General features: G+C 39.0%; 1 protein-coding gene across 1 annotated transcript in view; it reads right to left on the reverse strand.

The window, feature by feature from the left end:
• The window catches only part of LOC136858968 (angiotensin-converting enzyme), a 248,026-nt gene that overhangs the window by 90,480 nt on the left and 136,502 nt on the right, over window positions 1-21,044 (reverse strand). Inside the window, exon 6 of the mRNA XM_067138664.2 lies at window positions 10,117-10,363. Coding sequence (XP_066994765.2) covers window positions 10,117-10,363 — 247 coding nt within the window. The remainder of the gene's footprint in view (window positions 1-10,116; window positions 10,364-21,044) is intronic.

The following is a 21,044-nucleotide window of genomic DNA, read 5'->3' on the forward strand; positions in this document are numbered from 1 at the left end:
TCGCTTTATTCAACATTTTTTATGCATAATACCTGGGTCTTGGAAGTTCGTTGAAAGACTATCATGCATTGAAAATATTCAAAACTGGCTGGCAAGAAGTAATATGGATAACAAACCATCATTTATTGCCATGTCCACACCATTCAGCTCATCCACGGTGTTGAAAAATCTCTGTAAATGGTAGCATACGCCTCAATTTTCACTCATTCTTTGAAGCATGACCTGCGTTAATAATATTACCTTCAGCATGGTACCCTTCAATTGGTCAATTGATTCCAGTTTTAGCCACAGTTTGCGCAGTTTGCAGTTTGATCTGTTTCACTTCAGTGGGTTGAATCGCCAAGATATCTGACATTGTCTCACTGTCGCGTTCTTCCCATTCTGTAATAGCAGTCACGTTATCAGCTACCAGTTCAGGCTTAACCCGTGTTCCAGCTACGTAAGCCCATTTATGATTTTTAACTATAATAGCCTTCATGAATTTTCTACGTGTCAAAATTGTCCTTTGCCAATGTCTCAATGTGCACAATTTTTGAAGTGGTCATCTTCACACATTAATATTGTGAAAGAAGATACTCTGTTTAATGTCTAACTCAACCTCATCAACCGTGCGCTATACAATATTTCCATTCATCTAATCAGAACTAGAAAAGGTTAGAAAATGGGCAAAGAATTTATGGCACTGCTTATCAGCTAGGCCTTTGGTTGTGGTACCATACACAACCATTAACCCGACTCAAGGGAGATAGGGCCACCTCCCCTATTCTCCACTTGAGTAACTCCTGCCTGGCGCATCCACGTTGCGAGGGTGGGCAACCTCTACTCCAGTAGGCCGGTGTAAAAGGATGGCTAAGTTCAGGTGGGGACCCAGTCACACGGGGTATAACGTGGAACCCTTGCCCAGGGTTACGGGTGAAGACCTTAACGGCGGATCCAGCAGAGAAGGAGACCTTCGGAATGGTGGAAAAGGCGGATGAGGCAACCCATCCTCACTGGGGTTAATTAGTTGAGGACGTAAGACGGGGTAGACGGGACTCCTTAGTCGTGGTGAAGACAACCTGTCTAGGAGTAGGATGCTCCAAAATCAATGTCCCCAGCCAGTGGATAGGGTTGAGCGTGGGGTTAACGGCCTCATCTCGTAAAAAAGCATTGTTCAGAAGAGTTCTACGAGAAAACTGGATGGAAATCGAAGACGACAAAAGCTTAGGAAAAGGACACGAGTAAGGAAAGCGGATATAAACATGGCGACATGGAATGTAAGAACGATGTTGAAACCAGGAAAAATGCAAAAAATTGTAAATGAAACAAAAAGATTTGGATACAACTTAGTAGCGATTCAGGAAATAAGATGGAAAGGGCAAGGATGTATTGAAAAGAAAGATTATAACCTCTATTACAGTGGGCCGGAAAAAAGAACAGGACAGTTCTGTACGGGATTTATAGTACATGGGAAATTGAAGAAGAGTGTAATAGGATTTGAACCGATCTCAGATAGAATATGTAAGCTTCAGATTAAGGGGAAGTTTAGGAACATAACTGTTATATCAGCACATGCACCAATTGAAGATGCAGATGAGGAGAGGAAGGAACAATTTTATGATGAGTTAGTACAAACCGTTGAAGAGGGACCAAGATATGACATGATTATTATTTTAGGAGATTTTAATGCCGAAGTGGGAAAGGAAGAGTGTATGAGACCAATAGCCAGGAAATATACACTACATGATGAATCAAATGAGAATGGTTTTTACTTGGGACAGTTTGCAACTACGAGTGGTCTTATAATTAAAAGCACCTGCTTTGATCATAAGAAAATAGATAAGGGAACGTGGAAGATGCCAGGAAGCAATGTGGTAAATCAAATAGATCATGTACTAGTGACAACGAGGCATGCAGCATCAATTATTGACGTAAGGACATGCAGAGGGCCAAACTGTGATTCTGATCATTATTTTGTAAAAGCAATAGCGAGGCAAAAATTGGCAATAGGACAGAGGAGACAACCTACGGAAAGAAAGAAATGGAATTTGAAAAAACTACAACAACCAGAAGGAAAACAAGAATTCCAGTCAAAAATGAATAATACTTTACAGATGATTGGACAAGTTTCTGGAATAGAGGAAAGGTGGGCAAAAGTTCAAAAGTGCATACAAAATGCGGCACAAGAAACACTGGGTATAGCCAAAAAGAAAATAAATATTTGGTTCGATATGGAGTGTGAGGAAGCGATTGGAAAGAAGAATGCAGCAGGAGCAAAAATGTTACAGAGAGATACAAGGTCAAATAGGGAAAATTATGAGAAATGCAGACGTGAAGCTAATAACATCTGTAAGAAGAAGAAAAGAGAGATGATTAAGAAGAAACTAGAGAGTATAGAGACACAAAGGTTACAGAAGAGGACAAAGGAATTCTATAATGAAATTAACTATTTCAGGAAAGGGTATAAGCCAAGATTGAATGGCTGTAAGAATAAAGAAGGTAAGCTATTACAGAATGAAGAGGAAATAAGTGAAAGATGGACCGAATATTTCCGAGAGCTCCTTAACAAGAAAAGAGAAGATGTGGAAGAAAGTGAACGGCATATGGAGCAGAATGGACCAGAACAATGGATAAATGCCCCCACATTGAAAGATGTAGAAAATGCTATTGCAAAATTAAATAACCATAAAGCAGCAGGAGAAGACGGAATAACAAGTGAACTGATTAAAAATAGTAGCAAAGAAATGCTAGGAGAGATACATGAACTGATTATTAAGATTTGGGAGGAAGAACGGATACCTGATGAGTGGAATACAGGAATAATTTTCCCAATATATAAGAAGGCAAATAAGTATGAATGCACTAATTATAGGGGAATCACACTACTGAATATCATCTATAAGGTATTTTCAAATATCCTATTACAATATCTGACTCCATATGCTGAAGAAAGATTGGATGAAGTACAGTGTGGCTTCAGGCGAAATAGGAGCACAGTAGATCAAATATTTGTGGTACGTCAAACGATGGAAAAATGCTATGAGCATAATATAGATCTACATATGTTGTTTGTAGATTTTAGACAAGCATCTGACAGTATATACAAGGATAAGCTATATGAATACATGGAGACAATAGGAATACCAGAGAAACTGATTAGGATGTTCAGAATCACTTTAGGAGAAGTAAGGGCAAAAGTGATGGCGGATGGAAAAATTGGAAATGAGTTTGCTCTTAATACAGGAGTCAGACAAGGTGATGCACTCTCAGCTACTTTGTTTAATCTGGCAATTAACCAAGTCCTTGAAAAAATAATGGATACAGGAAATATTGTATATAAATCTAAACAAATTTGTGCATATGCAGATGATGTAGTGTTAATGGCCAGGAATGATAGATATTTGAAGGAAATGTTTCTTGAAATGGAGGAAGCGGGAAAACAGATGGGATTGGAGGTGAATGACAGTAAATCTAAGTATATGCATGTGACTGTTATAGAGGGCAGAAGAAGTCAAGATAATCTGACAATAAACGGCCATAATTTTGAGAATGTACGAAGTTTTGAGTATTTGGGAACCATGTTGACAAATAATAATAGAATAAGTGAGGAGATACATCGTAGAATAATAGCTGGAAACAGGGCCTATTATGCTAATCTTACATTATTTAAATCTCGTCTATTGTCTAAACTTACAAAATTCAAAATATATAAGACCCTTATTAGACCTGTAGTGACATATGGCTCAGAAGCCTGGAACCTTTTAGTTGATGACGCAAATAAATTGAAGATATTTGAAAGAAAGATTATTAGACGAATATATGGCCCAATTCAAGACCAGAATGGTTGGAGGATAAGGACGAATGCTGAAATACAAAACATATTAGACCAGGAGGATATAGTTAGATTTATTAAGGCACAGAGACTGCGATGGCTTGGCCATGTGGAAAGAATGGAGGAAGATCGAATGCCAAGAAAAGTAGTTAAATCCCGAGTAGACAAAAGACGGCGACAAGGAAGGCCCCATAATAGATGGAGTGATGAAGTTGAAGCTGACTTGAGGGCAATGAACATCTGCCCATGGAGACCAGCCGCTCAGGATCGAAGTAGATGGCGGACTATCGTAGAAGAGGCCAAGGCTCACACAGGGCTGTAGCGCCGGATAAGTAAGTAAGTAAGTAAGTAAGTAAGTAAGTAAGTAAGTAAGTAAGTAAGCAAGCTTATCAGCTAGACAATGAAATTGTTCTTTGTTCTGTTCAAATAGAGAACTGCTATAATAGCAAACCGTGCACAACATTTAATTACGAAGGTCGATCAAATATAAATGGGATTTTCATTCCTGAACATCAACAGTTGGTAGGACTGGCCCCGTGCTTCTGCTATGCTTAGGCAGGACCGTTAGGAGTAGGGAAGCGTGCTGTTAGATATTTCCCGCCGTTTCGTCAGTAACACTCACAATGTTGGAGCAACAGGTGCACCCCTCCACTGTACAACACATAATTATAAAATTTCTTGCTCATGAAGGAGTTACAGTGGCAGAAATTTGCCAGAAATTGATTGCACAGTTCGGTGATGAAACATTGTCAAGGACGCGTGTGTTTGCCTGGCATAAGAAGTTCAAGGAAGGACGAGAACATGTGGAAAATCACCAGCACGATCGCCATCCTCAGACCAGCATTCCAGATGAAAAAATTAGTGCAGTTTAAGACATTATTGACGATGATCGACGGGCGGCAGAACAAGTCAGAATCAGTTATGGGAGCTGTCAAGCAATCATCACAAATTACGTACAGTTCCGTAAAGTGTGTTCCAGATGGCTCCCTCACCTTTTGACCGAAAATCTGAAGTTGAGACGTTTGGAGATCTGTCAGAGGTTTACAGCAGTCTGCAGAAGAAGGTGATGCATTTTTGAGTTAGATCGTCACCTGCGACGAAACATGGGTCCCCACCACTCCCGAATCCAAACAAGCCAGCAAGGAGTGATGGAGGAAAGGGGAGACAGCACCAGTGAAAGCCAAGACTCGACTGTCAGCTGGCAAGGTCCTTGCAACTGTTTCTTTCGATCAGCGAGGCATTTTGCTGATTGATTTTTTTGCATGAGCGACGCACAATCAATGCTACTTACTACTGTGAGCTGTTGAACAAGGCGAGGGTTGCATATCGCAGCAAAAGACAAGACCAACCGATTCGACAGGTCATCCCCCTCCACGACAATGAGCTGCCCCATACTGCAGCTCTGTCTCCAAGCTACAGGAAATGCACTGGACTGCACTTGATCATCCTCCTTACAGCCCAGACTTATCGCCCTGTGATTTCCATCTGTTTGGACCACTTAAAGAAGCTCTACAAGGGCAACAATTTGAAGATGACGACAGTGTGGAAGACTTCGTGCACAACTGGCTGGTGAAAAGGCCCTGTTCTTTTTACGATAAGGGCATCAAAAATCTGCCCATACGCTGGAACAAATGCATTTCCAAAACAGGAAACTATGTGGAAAAATAAATTGTAATTGCCTTGTGTTTTCCTATAAATGAATTTAAATAAAAAATAAAATTCTGCTTATATTTGATCCCCTCTTGTATCAGGGGGCTTTTTTTTACAATTTTTTGTTCCTGTATTTTTGTTGTGCAGACCATGCTTCTTGGTGGGTGTGCTATGTACCAACTGATGAGCCCAACTTAGCACATTAGGGCAAAATGCTGGCAGCCAGGAATGAGTTAGCTGGAAAATTTATAATGTCCAACAACGGACCATTTATATTGGTATTATAAAGTCAGTCCCATATTTCCCATTCAGCTTGCTAGGTCCTGGCTTAGAGTTTGTCTTCCAGACTCCATATTCAACCACAATGGGGAAAAAGTATATTTCAGTGATGAAATTCAACTCAAGTATCGCAGGTTAGCTGGGCTGGCTGGACAATGAGCAAGTGCTGAGTGCATGCATAGAGATGAGTGTTTGTGTTGCTGTTAATAACAATCACCTGTGTGACTGTGGAGTTTCTCACAGTGATTTATATCTACTCTTAGCTTACTGTTTAGTCAAGTCCATATTAATGTACAGTTTATTTTTGAGTTTAGTATAATTAGGACAACCATATGTGAATGTGACTGAGAAATGGACAGTAAATTGAGCAGTAGTGGGCAGTCCAATCCTGGTGGTACACAATATAAAAAAATGACAGAAAGAGCAGGAGACCAGGAATGGTGAATCAATGAAACAGGTGGGAAAAAAATAACTTTCTTTTCTCATATAGATGAGGACGGCAATGAAATGAAGTGGGTGAATCAAGTAGTAGTGGTGTTTGTCCAAGCCTTTCCCTTTAATTTAAATGAAACTATTCACAAGATTTGCTCCTTCCACCTTGCAGTTTCCCTTCAAACAGGGTAATGCACCTGACAGAACAAGTGACAAATGAAGCTATTTCTTCTCCTGTTTAAGGTTTTAACCAAGGTGCGTATCTCATTTGCTCTTTTGAGAACGTTCTAATTTGTGACTCTATCAGTCCAACGTATTCTTAGAAGTCAACACCAGCACCGCATCTCAGGTGCCTTGAATTTCAATAATTTTACTTTTTGTAGGGTCCATGTTTCTGACCCATACCTTACAACACTCCATACAAAACTTTCCACAAAATGCTGTAATATCTCCATGCTGATAGTCTTAGATGTTAGTACTGTAGACACCCTTTTTCTAAGAAAACTTCTTTTGCCTCTGCAAATCCAGGCATTTACTTCTCTTGTACACTTTCCTTCAGATGTGATCAGACTTTGCAGATCTGAATTACTTTACTTGATTTAGCTTTTCTTCATCCATCAACACATTTGACAGTTTGGTCATCATCTGTTGTACACAGCATTATTTTGATCTTTTTGTCTGTTCTGATGTCACCTCTCTTTTAGCAATTCATTCATATGATTTAGTGCCTTTTCCATTTTTTCTCATCCTCAGCTGTTAGTATCAATCATATGGTACTGTACAGTATAATGATTGCAACCTACCTTGCAAAGTTTCATTGCTGCATCCCAATGTAACTGCATCACTTGCTGATATGAACAGCACTTGCCGAGGTGAGTCACGGGCTGAACACTCTATGCCTGCACGAGTCTACCATCAAAATCAAATCAAATTAATCACTAGCATTTAGGGCAGTCGCCCAGGTGGCAGATTCCCTATCTGTTGTTTTCCTAGCCTTTTCTTAAATGATTTCAAAGAAATTAGAAATTTATTGAACATTTCCCTTGGTAAGTTATTCCAATCCCTAACTCCCCTTGCTATAAATGAATATTTGCCCCAGTTTGTCCTCTTGAATTCCAACTTTATCTTCATATTGTGATCTTTCCTACTTTTATAAACGCCATTCAAACTTATTCGTCTACTGATGTCCTCCCACGCCATCTCTCCACTAACAGCTCAGAACATACCATTTAATCGAGCAGGTCGTCTCCTTTCTCCCAAATCTTCCCAGCCGAAACTTTGCAACATTTTTGTAACACTAGTGTTTTGTCGGAAATCACCCAGAACAAATCGAGCTGCTTACCTTTGGATTTTTTCCAGTTCTTGAATCAAGTAATCCTGGTGAGGGTCCCATACACTGGAACCATACTCTAGTCGGGGTCTTACCAGAGACTTATATGCACTCTCCTTTACATCCTTACTACAACTCCCAAATACCCTCATAACCATGTGCAGAGATCTGTACCCTTTATTAACAATCATATTTATGTGATTACCCCAATGAAGTCTTTTCTTATTTTAACACCTAGGTACTTACAATGATCCCCAAAAGGAACTTTCACCCCATCAATGCAGTAATTAAAACAGAGGACTTTTTCTATTTGTGAAACTCACAACCTGACTTTTAACCCCGTTTATCATCATACCATTGTCCACCGTCCATCTCACAACATTATCGAGGTCATTTTGCAGTTGCTCACAATCTTGTAACTTATTTATTACTCTGTACAGAATAACATCATCTGCAAACAGCCTTATCTCTGATTCCACTTATTTACACATATCATTGATATATATAAGAAAACATAAAGGTCCAATAATACTGCCTTGAGGAATTCCCTCGCCTACTCTAATTCTCTGAGTTCTATTTTCTAGAAATATAGCACTCAATTTTGCCAGTAGTCTTCCATGATCTACCTTATCAAATGCCTTAGATAGGTCAATCGCAATACAGTCCATTTGGTCTCCTGAATCCAGGATATCTGCTATATCTTGCTGAAATCCTACAAGCTGAGCTTCAGTCGAATAACCTTTCCTAAACCCAAACTGCCTTCTATCAAACCTGTTATTGATTTTGCAAACATGTCTAATATAATCAGAAAGAATGCTTTCCCAAAACCTACATGCAGTGTGTGTCAAACTGACTGGCCTGTAATTTTCAGCTTTATGTCTATCACCCTTTCCTTTATACAGTTCACAGGGGCTACTATAGCAACTCTCCACTCATTTGGAATAGCTCTTTCAACCAAACAATAATCAAATAAGTATTTCAGATATGGTACTATATCCCAACCCATTGCCTTTAGTATATCCCCAGAAATCTTATCAATTCCAGCTGCTTTTCTAGTTTTCAACTTTTGTATCTTACTGTAATTGTCATTGTTATCATAGGAAAATTTTAATACTTCTTTAGTGTTACTCACATCCCCTATCTGGACATTTTCCTTGTAACCAACAATCTTTACATACTGCTGACTGAATACTTCTGCCTTTTGAAGATCCTCGCATACACACTCCCCTTGTTCATTAATGATTCCTGGAATGTCCTTCTTTGAACCTGTTTCTGCCTTAAAGTACCTATACATACTCTTCCATGTCTATGTCATCTGTATCTGTTTTTCAATGTAGTGAGATTGTCACTATGTAATCTGCAATGTCACATTATTCTACAAGTTCCAGAAGGTGTTCAGTCGAGTTCTGTGAATACTGGAGTAAATAGCCCAATCCAACCACCCTGCAAATTAGTCGGCTTTCATTGTCAGTGTGGTTGGAGTGTGCTCCTCACCAGACTACATATGACAAAACAAGCTTATCAGTAGCAGCAAAATCAAGACATTATAGAACAGCCACAGAGACTGAAATAGCTTATGCTAGTGAAACCATTTTTAAAACTACTAATACAGCTGAAATCACATGAATGAATGGCTAAAAGAGAGGTGTGGTATCAGAATAGTTAAAAAGACCACAATAATGATGTGTACAACAGGTGATGACCAAACTGCCAATGTGTTGATGGATGGTGGAAAACTAAACCAAGTAAAATAATTCAGATATTTAGAAAGAATGATGTCATCTGAAGGAAAGTGTACAAGAGAAGCAACATGCCTGGATTTGCAGAGATGAAATAAGTTTTCTTTTTTTAAAAAAAAAAGGTCTACAAACACCTAAGACAGTCAGTATGGAGATATTACAGCACTTTGTGTAATGTGTTGTATGGAGTGTTGCTAGTGAGTATTTGTTCTAAACCTCACTTTGTGAGCACTCATCAAGATTGCTGCTACAGACTTTATAATATATTTTTTACTGGGTTGTGAGAATCTCAATCAAACCATAATAAGAGTTTATGAGAAGTTTACTCCACACAAATGTGTTCCAACCAAGTGAGTGGCTATGTGGTTCAGGTCACATAGTTGTGAACTTGCATTCAGGGGACAGTGGGTTCGAACTCTTCTCTCAGATGGTTTGCCATTGTTTCCCTTTTTCACATCAGGCAAATGCTAGAGCTGTACCTTAATTAAGGCCACTGTTGCTTCCTTCTCAGGCCTAGCCCTGCCCAATCACATTGCAGTAAGACCAGTCTGGGTTGGTACAGTGTAAAAAGACAAGTAGCAAAAGTGTTCTCTACCATATGCAAGAATAATAAGTTACAGACATTAATCTTGGCTAAGACTCTTCCCACTGAACATTCTTCAGCATCCTAGTGTCCTTTCATTTGCTCATCACTTTATTATCAGGCATCTTAAATTTTAACAGCTAAACTCATGCCTTCAAAACCAAGATATATTATAAGGAACAAATATCAGATTCATGTGATCAAATGAAATAAAGGGAATTATTAAAAATATCTCATTCATGAAGATAGAAGTTTTCATATTACTCTAAAATTATGAAATCTAGTCTCTAACCTTAGCCGCCACCAATGCTTGTTGTATGCCTGAGGAGCCACTTTGCCCTCAAAAACATCCCAACGCCACTTGTCTACCAGGTACCCAAATGGTAGAAAAGCCACCTTCTGCAGTGCCATCAAGAACAAGAAGTTGAGGTCTGCATCAGGATCAGAAAGCTCTGCCTTTTTGACAAACCCGAGATGATGCATGTGAGTTAGTGTGGATACTGACAGTGACATCACATCGCCGATGGCCTCATGGAACCCTAGAAACAGACACTGTTAAATTTGCATCAAATCAAAATCCATCTTGGAATAGAGATACATTTATCAATCAATCAGTCAATCAATCAATCAATCACATTCATATACATACAGAAGTAATAACAGAAACAGTGCGAATCCCATATAAGAAAATCTTGTGTGTGAGCTTCATGAGTACAGTAGCTAGATTATTCACAGCATAGCACACAGTGAACAGCAGTTAGTCCATAAGTATTTTGGTGATTTTGAGATAAATTTTATGATCTGTTTTCCAGCATATGACACAACAGGGAGGAAGCTGGAAGTGAAAGGCACAGGTTATCAGGAGAAGGTGGGTATCTTAGCAAAAAGAAAAGTGAGCAAGTTGGTTTAAATATGACACTGAAAATTTATGTTTGTTTACTTTGTCAAGGCCGTTAAGGCACCATGTGAATAGTTTTTCTTCTTCCAGGGTAATGCTGGTTGCCACTGATCACATCTGCATTGTAGGCCTATATCCATGGGCCTAGATAATTTAAGATTTCTTTGTTCAAGTAATGTGTTTCGGCATGGGATATTTATTCCAGTTCAGTCTTGAAGCCTAGTGTAAATTTGTGACTTGTGTTCTTTGAAGAAAAGCATAAAATGTTTATGCATGCATAGGGTCAGTGACTGCACAATGATCCCTGGAATGTCCTTCTTTGAACCTGTTTCTGCTATAAAGTTTCTACACATACCCTCCAATGTTTCACTAAAATTCATATGACTGCCAATTATTTTTGCCATCATGTTATTCTTAGCTGACTTTTTTTTTTTTTTTGCTAAATTCAATTTCCTAGTAAGTTCCTTCATTCTCACCTTACTTCAACAACAATTCCTAACTATTTCTTTCTAACCTGCACCTCCTTCCTAATCTCTCTATTTCTCTGTTATAATAAACTTTCTGGTTCCTTACCATCTTTAAGGGTACAGATCTGTTTTCACACTCCTCAACAATTGCTTTAAACCTATCCTATAGGCTGTTTACATTTTTATTTACCATTTTCCATTGACAATAATTGCTTTTTAAAAATTTCCCCATCCCTCCCTTATCAACCGTATGGTATTGCCTAATACCGGTAGTCCTACTTTTATGACATTCCTTTCTATCACATTTATTTTTAACTATGACAAAAACAGCTTCATGATGGGATAGGAAAGGCCCAGAAGTGGGAAGGAAGCAGCCATGGTTTTCATTAAGGCACAGGAGTAAAAATGGGAAACCATGGAAAACCATCTTCAGGGCTGCCGACAGTGGGGTTCGAACCCACTATCTCCCAAATACTGGATACTGGCCGCACTAAAGCGACTGCAGCTATCGAGCTCGGTACTACTGATGAATTACTGAAATTTATTGATAATAAATACATTTACAAAAAGATACAAAAGTTGAAAGCTAGGGAGGCAGCTGAGATTTTAATCTGCACCTCCTCCTTAATCTCTTTATTTCTCTGTTATAATTAATGGCTGTACCTTAATTAAGGCCACGGCCACTTCCTTCCGACTCCTAGCCCCTTTCTGCCTCATCGTCGTCACAAGACCTATCTGTGTCGGTGCGACGTAAAGCAAATAACAGAAAAAGAAAATTCATCACTGTTAATTGGCTCCTCTGTCTGGATATAATCTTTATATCTGATTACCTCCACATACTGCTGACTGAATACTTCTACCTTCTGTAAGTCCTTGCAATATACACTCCCCTTGTTTATGAACGATCCCTGGAATGTCCTTCATGGAACCTGTTTCTGTCTTAAAGTATCTATACATATCCGTCCACTGATCCCTGAAATTCGTATGGCTGCCAATTATGTTTGCCATCATGTTAACCTTAGCTGATTTTTTCACTAAATTCATTTTCCCAGTAAGCTCCTTCAATCTCTCCTTACTCCTGCAACCATTCCTAATTCTATTTCTTTTTAATCTGCACCTCCTTCTTAATCTCTTTATTTCTCTGTTATAATTAATGGGTCCTTATCAGTCCTTTCTGCTTTTAAAGACTGTTTTCACACTCCTCAACAATTGCTTTAAACCTGTCCCATAGGCTGTTTACATTTTAATTTACCATTTTCCATTGATCATAATTGCTTTTTTTAAATTTCTCCATACCGTACCTCTCTTATCAACCGTATGGTATTGCCTAATAGTCCTACTCTTACAATATTCCTCTCTATCACAGCCTCATGACCACTTACACCATCTATCATTTTAGTTTCCCTATAGAGCTCATCTGGTTTTATCAGCACCACGTCTAGAATATTTTTCCCTCTTGTTGGTCCCATCATTTTCTGATTCAGGTGTCCTTCCCATATTAGCTTAGTCACAATCTGTTGTTCATGCTTTCTACTGTTCACATTCCCTTCCCAGTTAACATTTGGTAAGTTCAGATCACCCACTACAATAACGTTCCTTTCTGTGTTGTTTCCCACATATCTGATTATCTTATCAAATAATTCCTCATCAACGTCAGCTCCAGCCTTGCCAGGTCTGTACAACCCAGAAAACATCAAGTTACCCGTTATCTTTACAGATATGTCTTACAACTAGAATTTCATGTTCTTCATTGTTAACTTTTTCATGGCTTACAAATTCTTTTTTCACCCCTCTCCTATTGTTTCTAACCTATCTCTATGATAAACACTCCAGTTCTGGGAGAAAATTTCTGCATCCTTAATATGAATTTTTAGCTAATCCCTATTACAATATCTGGAAAATATATATATCTATCTAATTATGGTACTTTATTCTATTCCTTTCTTTACAATACTTCTACAGTTTAACATTAACAATTTTACGTCATCTTTACTTGAATTCATGCTTCCTATACTGTCATCACCACTCCTTAGTCCACCCAGTTTCCCTGAATGTACCTCCCTATAACTCTTCTAAACAAACCGCTTGACTTATATATACCATTGTGGTTCAAGTGAAGACCATCCGAGCATAGATTCCTATCTCCTACTCTCTTCATGTCTGTGCTTATTCCATGCTCATTTGTTATTTTTCGTGTCTCTTGTGGTTTATGCTGTCTCTTTAGGCCACTTTATAGCTGATGTATGGTAAATGTTGAGTTCTAATAAACTTTGAAATATGTGGACAATTTGTCGTTCACATGCTTGCTATGTAGTCATTTATGGTGAGTTAAGTAATTTGTAGTGCTACTTTCCTTGTGATCTTTTATACAGCTCCATCAAGTAGGCCTATCTTCTTCTTCTTTTTCTACTTTTCCTACATCTGTGGGGTCGCGTGTGCGAACTGCGTCGTACATGTGGATTTGGCCCTGTTTTACAACCAGATGGCCTTCCTGTCGTCAACCCTATATGGAGGGATGTAATCACTATTGCGTGTTTCTGTGGTGGTTGGTAGTGTAGTGTGTTGTGTGAATATGAAGAGGAGAGTGTTGGGACGGACACAAACACCCAGTCCCCGAGCCAGAAGAATTAATCAGAAGCGATTAAAATCCCCAACCCGGCTGGGAATCGAACCCGGGACCCTCTGAACCAAAGACCAGAATGCTGACCATTCAGCCAACGAGTCAGATGTTTATCAAGTAGGCCTATATCAACAGAATTTTTTGATGTATAGTATCAATCCATGTAGCACACTAGCAGGCTCACAGCAGATTTCTTTTATGCCTTAGCCAGTGGTGGATTATAACCTCTTTTTAATGTACCATGAAATACCTTGTTGGATTAAGGGTGATGTGTTGCTGCAGATACTTACTAAGAATTTGTAAGTAGTCTCTGTATTCTGAAAATATTTTAATTTCATCTTGAAATGTGAATCTGTTTTGTCAGGCAATTTATTTTGCTTCACTACATGTAGGTTGGACAAGCTAAGGGTATGTTTATAGAACATGGATAATATTATTCCTCCATCTGGTGTAACTGTGATTCCAGAACATTGTGTTCACAGTCACAAGCAATTCAAAAATAAGAAAGGACCGAATATTCACTTTAATAAAGTTCATACACACAGAGTCAAATCAGGATCTATCATCTGGATATGATGTAAACAATATTGGTAAAGATAACATTAGCAGCAAGAGTCAAGCTGGACAAACTCCAACCACTTCAACAGGTAATACAGGTGTACAATCTTCACTAGGATGGCCATGATATACATTCTCTATCAGTGAAAGCAATGACAAAGATCTTATCAATAACAGTCATGATTTTTGTGTTACCTCAAGTAGTATCAAACTAAACGATACTGATAGATCAGCAGCTGATAACTGGACATTACGTCCTTCATGCCCTTACTGTGGTCAATTGTTTAAGGAGGTTAGTACACACATCAGCAAGTCACATCCAGTAGCATACAGTATCCTTAGTGCAGAAGGGAACTTGTAATACCAATGATCAGGTGAACTCCCCTATAACAGAATATACAGTAAACAGACCTAATTCACCACCATTATTTGACAAAACTCTTCAGAAATAGACACAGGAATTTGACAAGAATACAGAAGGTCATTCAGGATCTCTGGTGATGAGTTTGAAGGCTGCTGGTGGCGCTGCTATCAACTTAAGCACATTAAAATGGGGAGTGATGATTCCAGTCAGTACTGAGAATGTGTGTGGTAGAGTTTCATGACATTAGCTGCAATGATGCTGAAGCAGATTGACTCTTACTGGGAGGGCTACATAACAGCTCTTTCCGGTGCTAAATATAGCTATTCTGCAATCCAAGGAATGTGCAAGAAGCGTAATTTCTTGATATCAAAGAACAGGATCAGTGCTGCATTGAATAAAAAAGGCAAAGGCCGACTGAGCTTAATTCCAGTCATGAAAAGAACAGGCAAATCCACGACCAGCCACCAGTCATACACCAGAAGTGGTGAGGAAAGTGAAGGCCCTTGTTTCAGGTGGCAATTCTGCTCCCCAAAGGACTATCGCATGTAAGTTGGGGATGTATGTTTCAACAGTTAACACAATAATCAACAAGGACCTGCAGTCAGAAAAGTGGCATAAGCACCAAGTTCACAAGCTGTCGCCTCGTCACATTTCGGAATGTCGCACTAACACAAGAAAACTGTATGAGAGCTATCTGGCAGGGGACAGATTTAAAAAGTGTGGTGACATTAGATGAAGCATATATGTACCTTAGTGACTGTAATGAATCCTGCTCAATTTACTACTGCTGTAGAGACGAAAGAAATTATCAAAAATTGTATAAAGATTGTCAGGAAAGTTTTCCAAGGGGCTTCAAGATCATTGCTGGATACTGCTACAATGGCAAGTTAACCATTTGCTATGTCATTAATAATGTGAAGGTGAACTCTACATAATATCAGCAAGAGGTTTTAACACCCATTCATAACACACATATCCCAGCACTGTATGGGAAGGCAAAAAATCAGGTATAGGTACAGCAAGATAAAGCATCCAGCCACACTTCTCATTCAACTCATCTGTTCTTAGAGAGAATGGAGGTGGAAACTGGAATCCATGCAATTCCTTTTATTGACATTCCGGTGAAGGCAACCAATTGGTCACCCATGGACATCTGTGCATTTGGACTCCTAAAAATGGCGTTAGGAAATAGACATCCACACCCTATCAGTGGCCTCCGGAAAGTCTGTAAGGAGGAGTGGGATGATAAACATGCTAGTTCTGCAAAAACGTCTGCTGCAATGGAAATTACATTGTTGGGCTATAGCTAGAAATGCTCGCTTTCCAACTGAACATGATCATTGGTGGAGACATGGCTTTTCATAAGCTAATTACCCTTCAAATATCGTCCCCAGAGATCTCAAATGATCTTCTGTACTTATGATGCCACTTTTAATACTAACACATCAGAATTAAATTTGTCTCAAAAGCATCTAATATACTCCTAAACCAACACTGAAGATCAGTGAGGCCACAAAGAATAGGACACTAAAGAATACCAACAAAGAGTTAAGTCAATGCTGTAATCCTAAGAGAGCATCAAAAATTAAAGGTTGCATAGATGAGCTTGATTTGACTACCTAATGCCACAGTTCAAATAGTACTACCAATGGAGGAAGGCTGTAAGGAAAATATTTGATGGAGAACCCAGGAAAAGTGGGAGACTAATGAATAATAACAAACTGTTAACACCTTCGCTCCCATAGAGGAGTATGGTCGTTTAAGCACACCGTCTTCTGTGGCACATAGAGGAGTAAAGTCGTTTAGCACTCCTTTAGTATTGCATGCTCCAATATGCTTGTGTTTTTGGAGACCAGGAGAGTTTTACCTAGAAGTTTCTTTTTCTTCTGGTAGATGACTCGAGTGTCCTCTTCTCTCGACATTGTACCTTTCCTTTGTGTTCTTTTACTCATTGTTTACAAGCCAAATTTGGTGCTTCTCAAACTGAGTGAAATAGCAAGTGACTGTGATTGTGTAGTAAACAAAGCTTCAAACTTGAGTATGTAGTAGTAGTAGTAGTAGTAGTAGTAGTAGTAGTAGTAGTAGTAGTAGTAGTAGTAGTAGTAGTAGTAGTGGTAGTAGTGGTAGTAGTAGTAGTAGTAGTAGTAGTAGTAGTAGTAGTAGTAGTAGCAGTAGCAGTACTAGTAGTACTAGTAGCAGCAGCAGCAGCAGTAGTAGTAGTAGTAGTAGTAGTAGTAGTAGGTCATTCTGGAAGAAGGAATATGTGATATTTTGTACAATAATTAATCACATATCAAGATTACCAGACACCAGGATATTGAAACAACTATTCGATTACTTTTTGAAGAATAAAATCAATAATAATTGGTTCAAAGAAGTTCAGGAAGAATTGGATATAACTCAGCAACAAATCAAAGACAGAAAAGAGAAGAGGATTTTGAAGAACAAAAGCATAAGTCTCAAACTAAAAACAGTTGAACGGAAACAATATACTATATCGGACACACAAAGGGCTTCCAGGTCGAAGAGGATGAGAAAGTTCTGGGAGAAGAAAAAGAAGAAATTAACTCAAATGTATTGATTTCAGTGCTCCAATGTGGGCGTAACATATGTAAATAAATAATAATTAATCAGGTGATGATCTGATAGCTTCAAATAGTGAAAGTGAGTGTGATTATATGTGTAGTGAAAATGCTGGAAGGGTGAATAGTAATCCGGACAGGAACAATAACCCTGAGTCTCCTTTCTATTGTCCATCAGCTTCAATATTTGATGTATATATGGGTTTAAATGAAAACAGTGAGGAAAACCATGTTATGTCTTTTGTAATTTTTTAAAAATATGATTTCTTTAATATGCACTGATATAGAACTCAGCTGTCAAATAGGTGGATTTTTTAAAATGGCTGGGACCCAGCATTGGTAAGCTGCTCAGGCAGCTAGTAGTGAAAGTGTTAAGTCAACTCTCTAATCCTAAAATAGCATCAAAAAAGTAAAGGTTGCAGAGAAGAGCTTGATTTGATTACCAGATGGCACAGTTTGAATACTATTACCAACAGAGGAAGGCCATGAGGAATATTCTTGATGGACTAGATAACAGTAGGCTGGGAATCTCTTTAGAAGATATCATTTTCCTTTTCTGAGAACAATTTGATGATGATGATGATGATGATGATGATAATGATGATGATGACTGTTGCCTAAAGGGGCCTAACAGCTAGATCATTGGCCCCTAATAGTATGAGGTGTAATGAAATGCAAATTAAAACTTCAAAATGTATCCACTGACTAGAATCTAAACAAATTGTGGTGAGAAAATGGTCATGAAACAAAAACAATGAGTGGATCCAATTCACAATGTCTTAAATCATTAGGATGATGCTCATTATCTAAAGGGGTCAAAATCCAGGTCACTGGCCCCTCACAATGGTACTAATCATTAGTAAAGCAGAACCATGGTGTTCCTTCTACAGTGGTACTAATCACAGGTAACGTAGACTCATGGTGTTTCTCGTATGGTGGTACTAATCATAGGTAATGTAGACCCATGGTATGACACACACAATGGCACCACTCGCAGTCAACACAAACCCATGGTGTTTCGCACATAGGGGTACAACTCACAAGCAACGCAGACCCATTGTGCTTCTCACAGAGTAGGACTAATCACAGGCGCCAGTATTCCCGTGGTGTTTCTCACTTGGGGGAACTAATCACAGGCCACGTATACTCATGGCATCGCTCACATAGTGGTACTAATCATAGGCAATACAGATCAACGGTGTATCGCATATTATGATAATGCCTACAGGCAACACAAGCCCATGGCGTTCCTCACATAATGGTTCTACTCTCATGCAATGCAGACCAATGGTTTTCCTCAAGTAGTGGTACTAATCACGAGGGTCAGCCAAACCTGTTGTGTTTCTCACATAGTAGTACTAATCAAAGGCAACGTAAACCCATGGTATTTCTAAAGTGGCACTACTCATAGGTAACACAGACTCATTCTGAACACAGTGGAATACACATAATGACCTCTATCATAAGTAACACTCAGACCCATAGGTTCCTCACATAATGGTACTGCTCCTTTATTATGTAGACACATGGTTTTCTTTGCATGGTGGTACTAGTTGCAAGTAATGTCGACCCATGGTGTTCCACATGTAATGGTACTAATCACAATTATTCTCATGGTTATAATTTCATCATCCCTTGGTCGCCATTTTAGTTGCCTTTTACGACAGGCAGGGGATACCGTGGGTGTATTCTGCATCTACATCCCCCACCCACAGGGGGTTAAGAAAAGTTTGAAACACCTTGTGAGTACAAGAGGGATTCATATAACATAAATGTGAGCTTTGATGACAGTGATATGCCAACAATAATAGGAGATATGATACTGTCATTTCTGTGGAAAATGAAACCTGACACTAGTCCTGGCCTAGATAAGGTACTATTGAAAGTGATTTGAAACAAGGTGGCAGCTGGTATCACTCCAAAAGTAGCCACTAGAATGTTACTGACAAGATATTTTCCAAATGAACTCAAGTTAGCTAGGGCAATTTTCATCTTCAAAGGCAGAGATTGGAAGGATACAAAAAACTGGAGATCAATCACTATATGCTCCATTGTGCGAAGAGTGATATGTAAGACCCTAGGAACATTTGTTAAAGAGCAAGTAAACCTTACCACTTGCCAAAAGGGGATTTCTTAGGTTGGGTTTTTTTTTTTTTTTTTTTTTTTTTTTTTTTTTTTTTTTTTTTTTTTTTTTTGCAATTGGCTTTATGTCACACCGACACAGATAGGTCTTATGGCAACAATGGGACAGGAAAGGGTTGGGAGTGGGAAGGAAGCAGCCATGGTCTTAATTAAGGTACAGCCCCAGCATTTGCCTGGCATGAAAATGGAAAACCACGGAAAACCATCTTCAAGGCTGCCAACAGTGGGGTTCAAATCCACTATCTCCCAAATACTGGATACTGGCTGCACTTAGCAACTGCAGCTATCAAGCTCAGTGATTCCTTAGATTAGCAGGGACTTTTATAAATATTAACATTGTAGAAGATATTCTGTGGAAAAACCTTGAGTAAAGAATTGGCTTGTCTGGTTTTCCTGGATATAAGTAAAGTTTTTGACTCAGTGGGCCAAGAACACCTAAAACTCACCCTAAACAGCTCTGCCTTATCTCAAATGTATAAGCAACTCTTAAAGAATCTGTTACTTAACAAATGGCTTTATGTCGTACCGACACACATAGGTAGGTCTTATGGTGACAATGGGATAGGAAAGGCCTAGAAGTGGTAAGGAAGTGGTCATGGACTTAATTAAGGTACAGCAATTGCCTGGTGTGAAAATGGGAAACCACAGAAAACCATCTTTAGGGCTTTAGGGATGCTGATAGTGGGGCTCGAACCCACTATCTCCCGGATGCAGGCTCATAGCTGCGCGCACCTAACTACATGGCCAACTTACCTGATTAAGAATCTATTAACAGACAACAGTACAGAAATATATGTTCATAAAAGTCGGTCAAAACAAATTGCAGTTAACAACGGAATTATGCAGGAAGATCCGTTGTCATTCCTGTTCACTCTGCACATAGACCACATTCTAATTAATCTCAGTCCAACTTGTTGGCTGAATGGTTAGCGTACTGGCCTTCGGATCAGAGGGTCCCGGGTTCGATTCCCGGCCGGGTCGGGGATTTTAACCTTCATTGGTTAATTCCAATGGCTCGAGGCTGAGTGTTTGTGCTGTCCCCAACATCCCTGCAACTCACATATCACACATCACACTATCCTCCACCACATTAACCTGCAGTTACCTACACATGGCAGATGTCGCCCACCCTCATCTGCCCTACAAGGGCTGCACCCGGCTAGAAATAGCCACACAAAATTATTACTATAATTAAGCTCACAGAAATAAATATTGCAGAAACACATGGTTTTTGCCTGTTGGAAGACACAGATTCCACTACAATTCTCAGGTTTTCTGATGATCTTGCAATAGCGGGTCAAAACAAGAAATCGGCAACTTCCCTCACTGTGTCAACTATTGGTCTTCTTCAGGAAAAGTGAATACTCCAAAATCCAATGCAATCATTATCAAGCAAGGGATTCTACAATATAATACACTTGACACTAAGTAGACCAATAAAAAGTACTGGACAGGAAGACCAAATAAAGTACTTACTTTTAATGACAAGGAAGAGTTGGATAATCTCTGGGAAAATATGGACAAGTTGTATTTCTCATATGTTCTTCAAGCAGATCAAAAGCTCACTGTTATCAACCAGTTTACTGTAC

The sequence above is a fragment of the Anabrus simplex genome, chromosome 1 (genome assembly GCF_040414725.1).
Source record: "Anabrus simplex isolate iqAnaSimp1 chromosome 1, ASM4041472v1, whole genome shotgun sequence".
In the NCBI taxonomy this organism is placed as follows: Eukaryota; Metazoa; Arthropoda; class Insecta; order Orthoptera; family Tettigoniidae; genus Anabrus; species Anabrus simplex.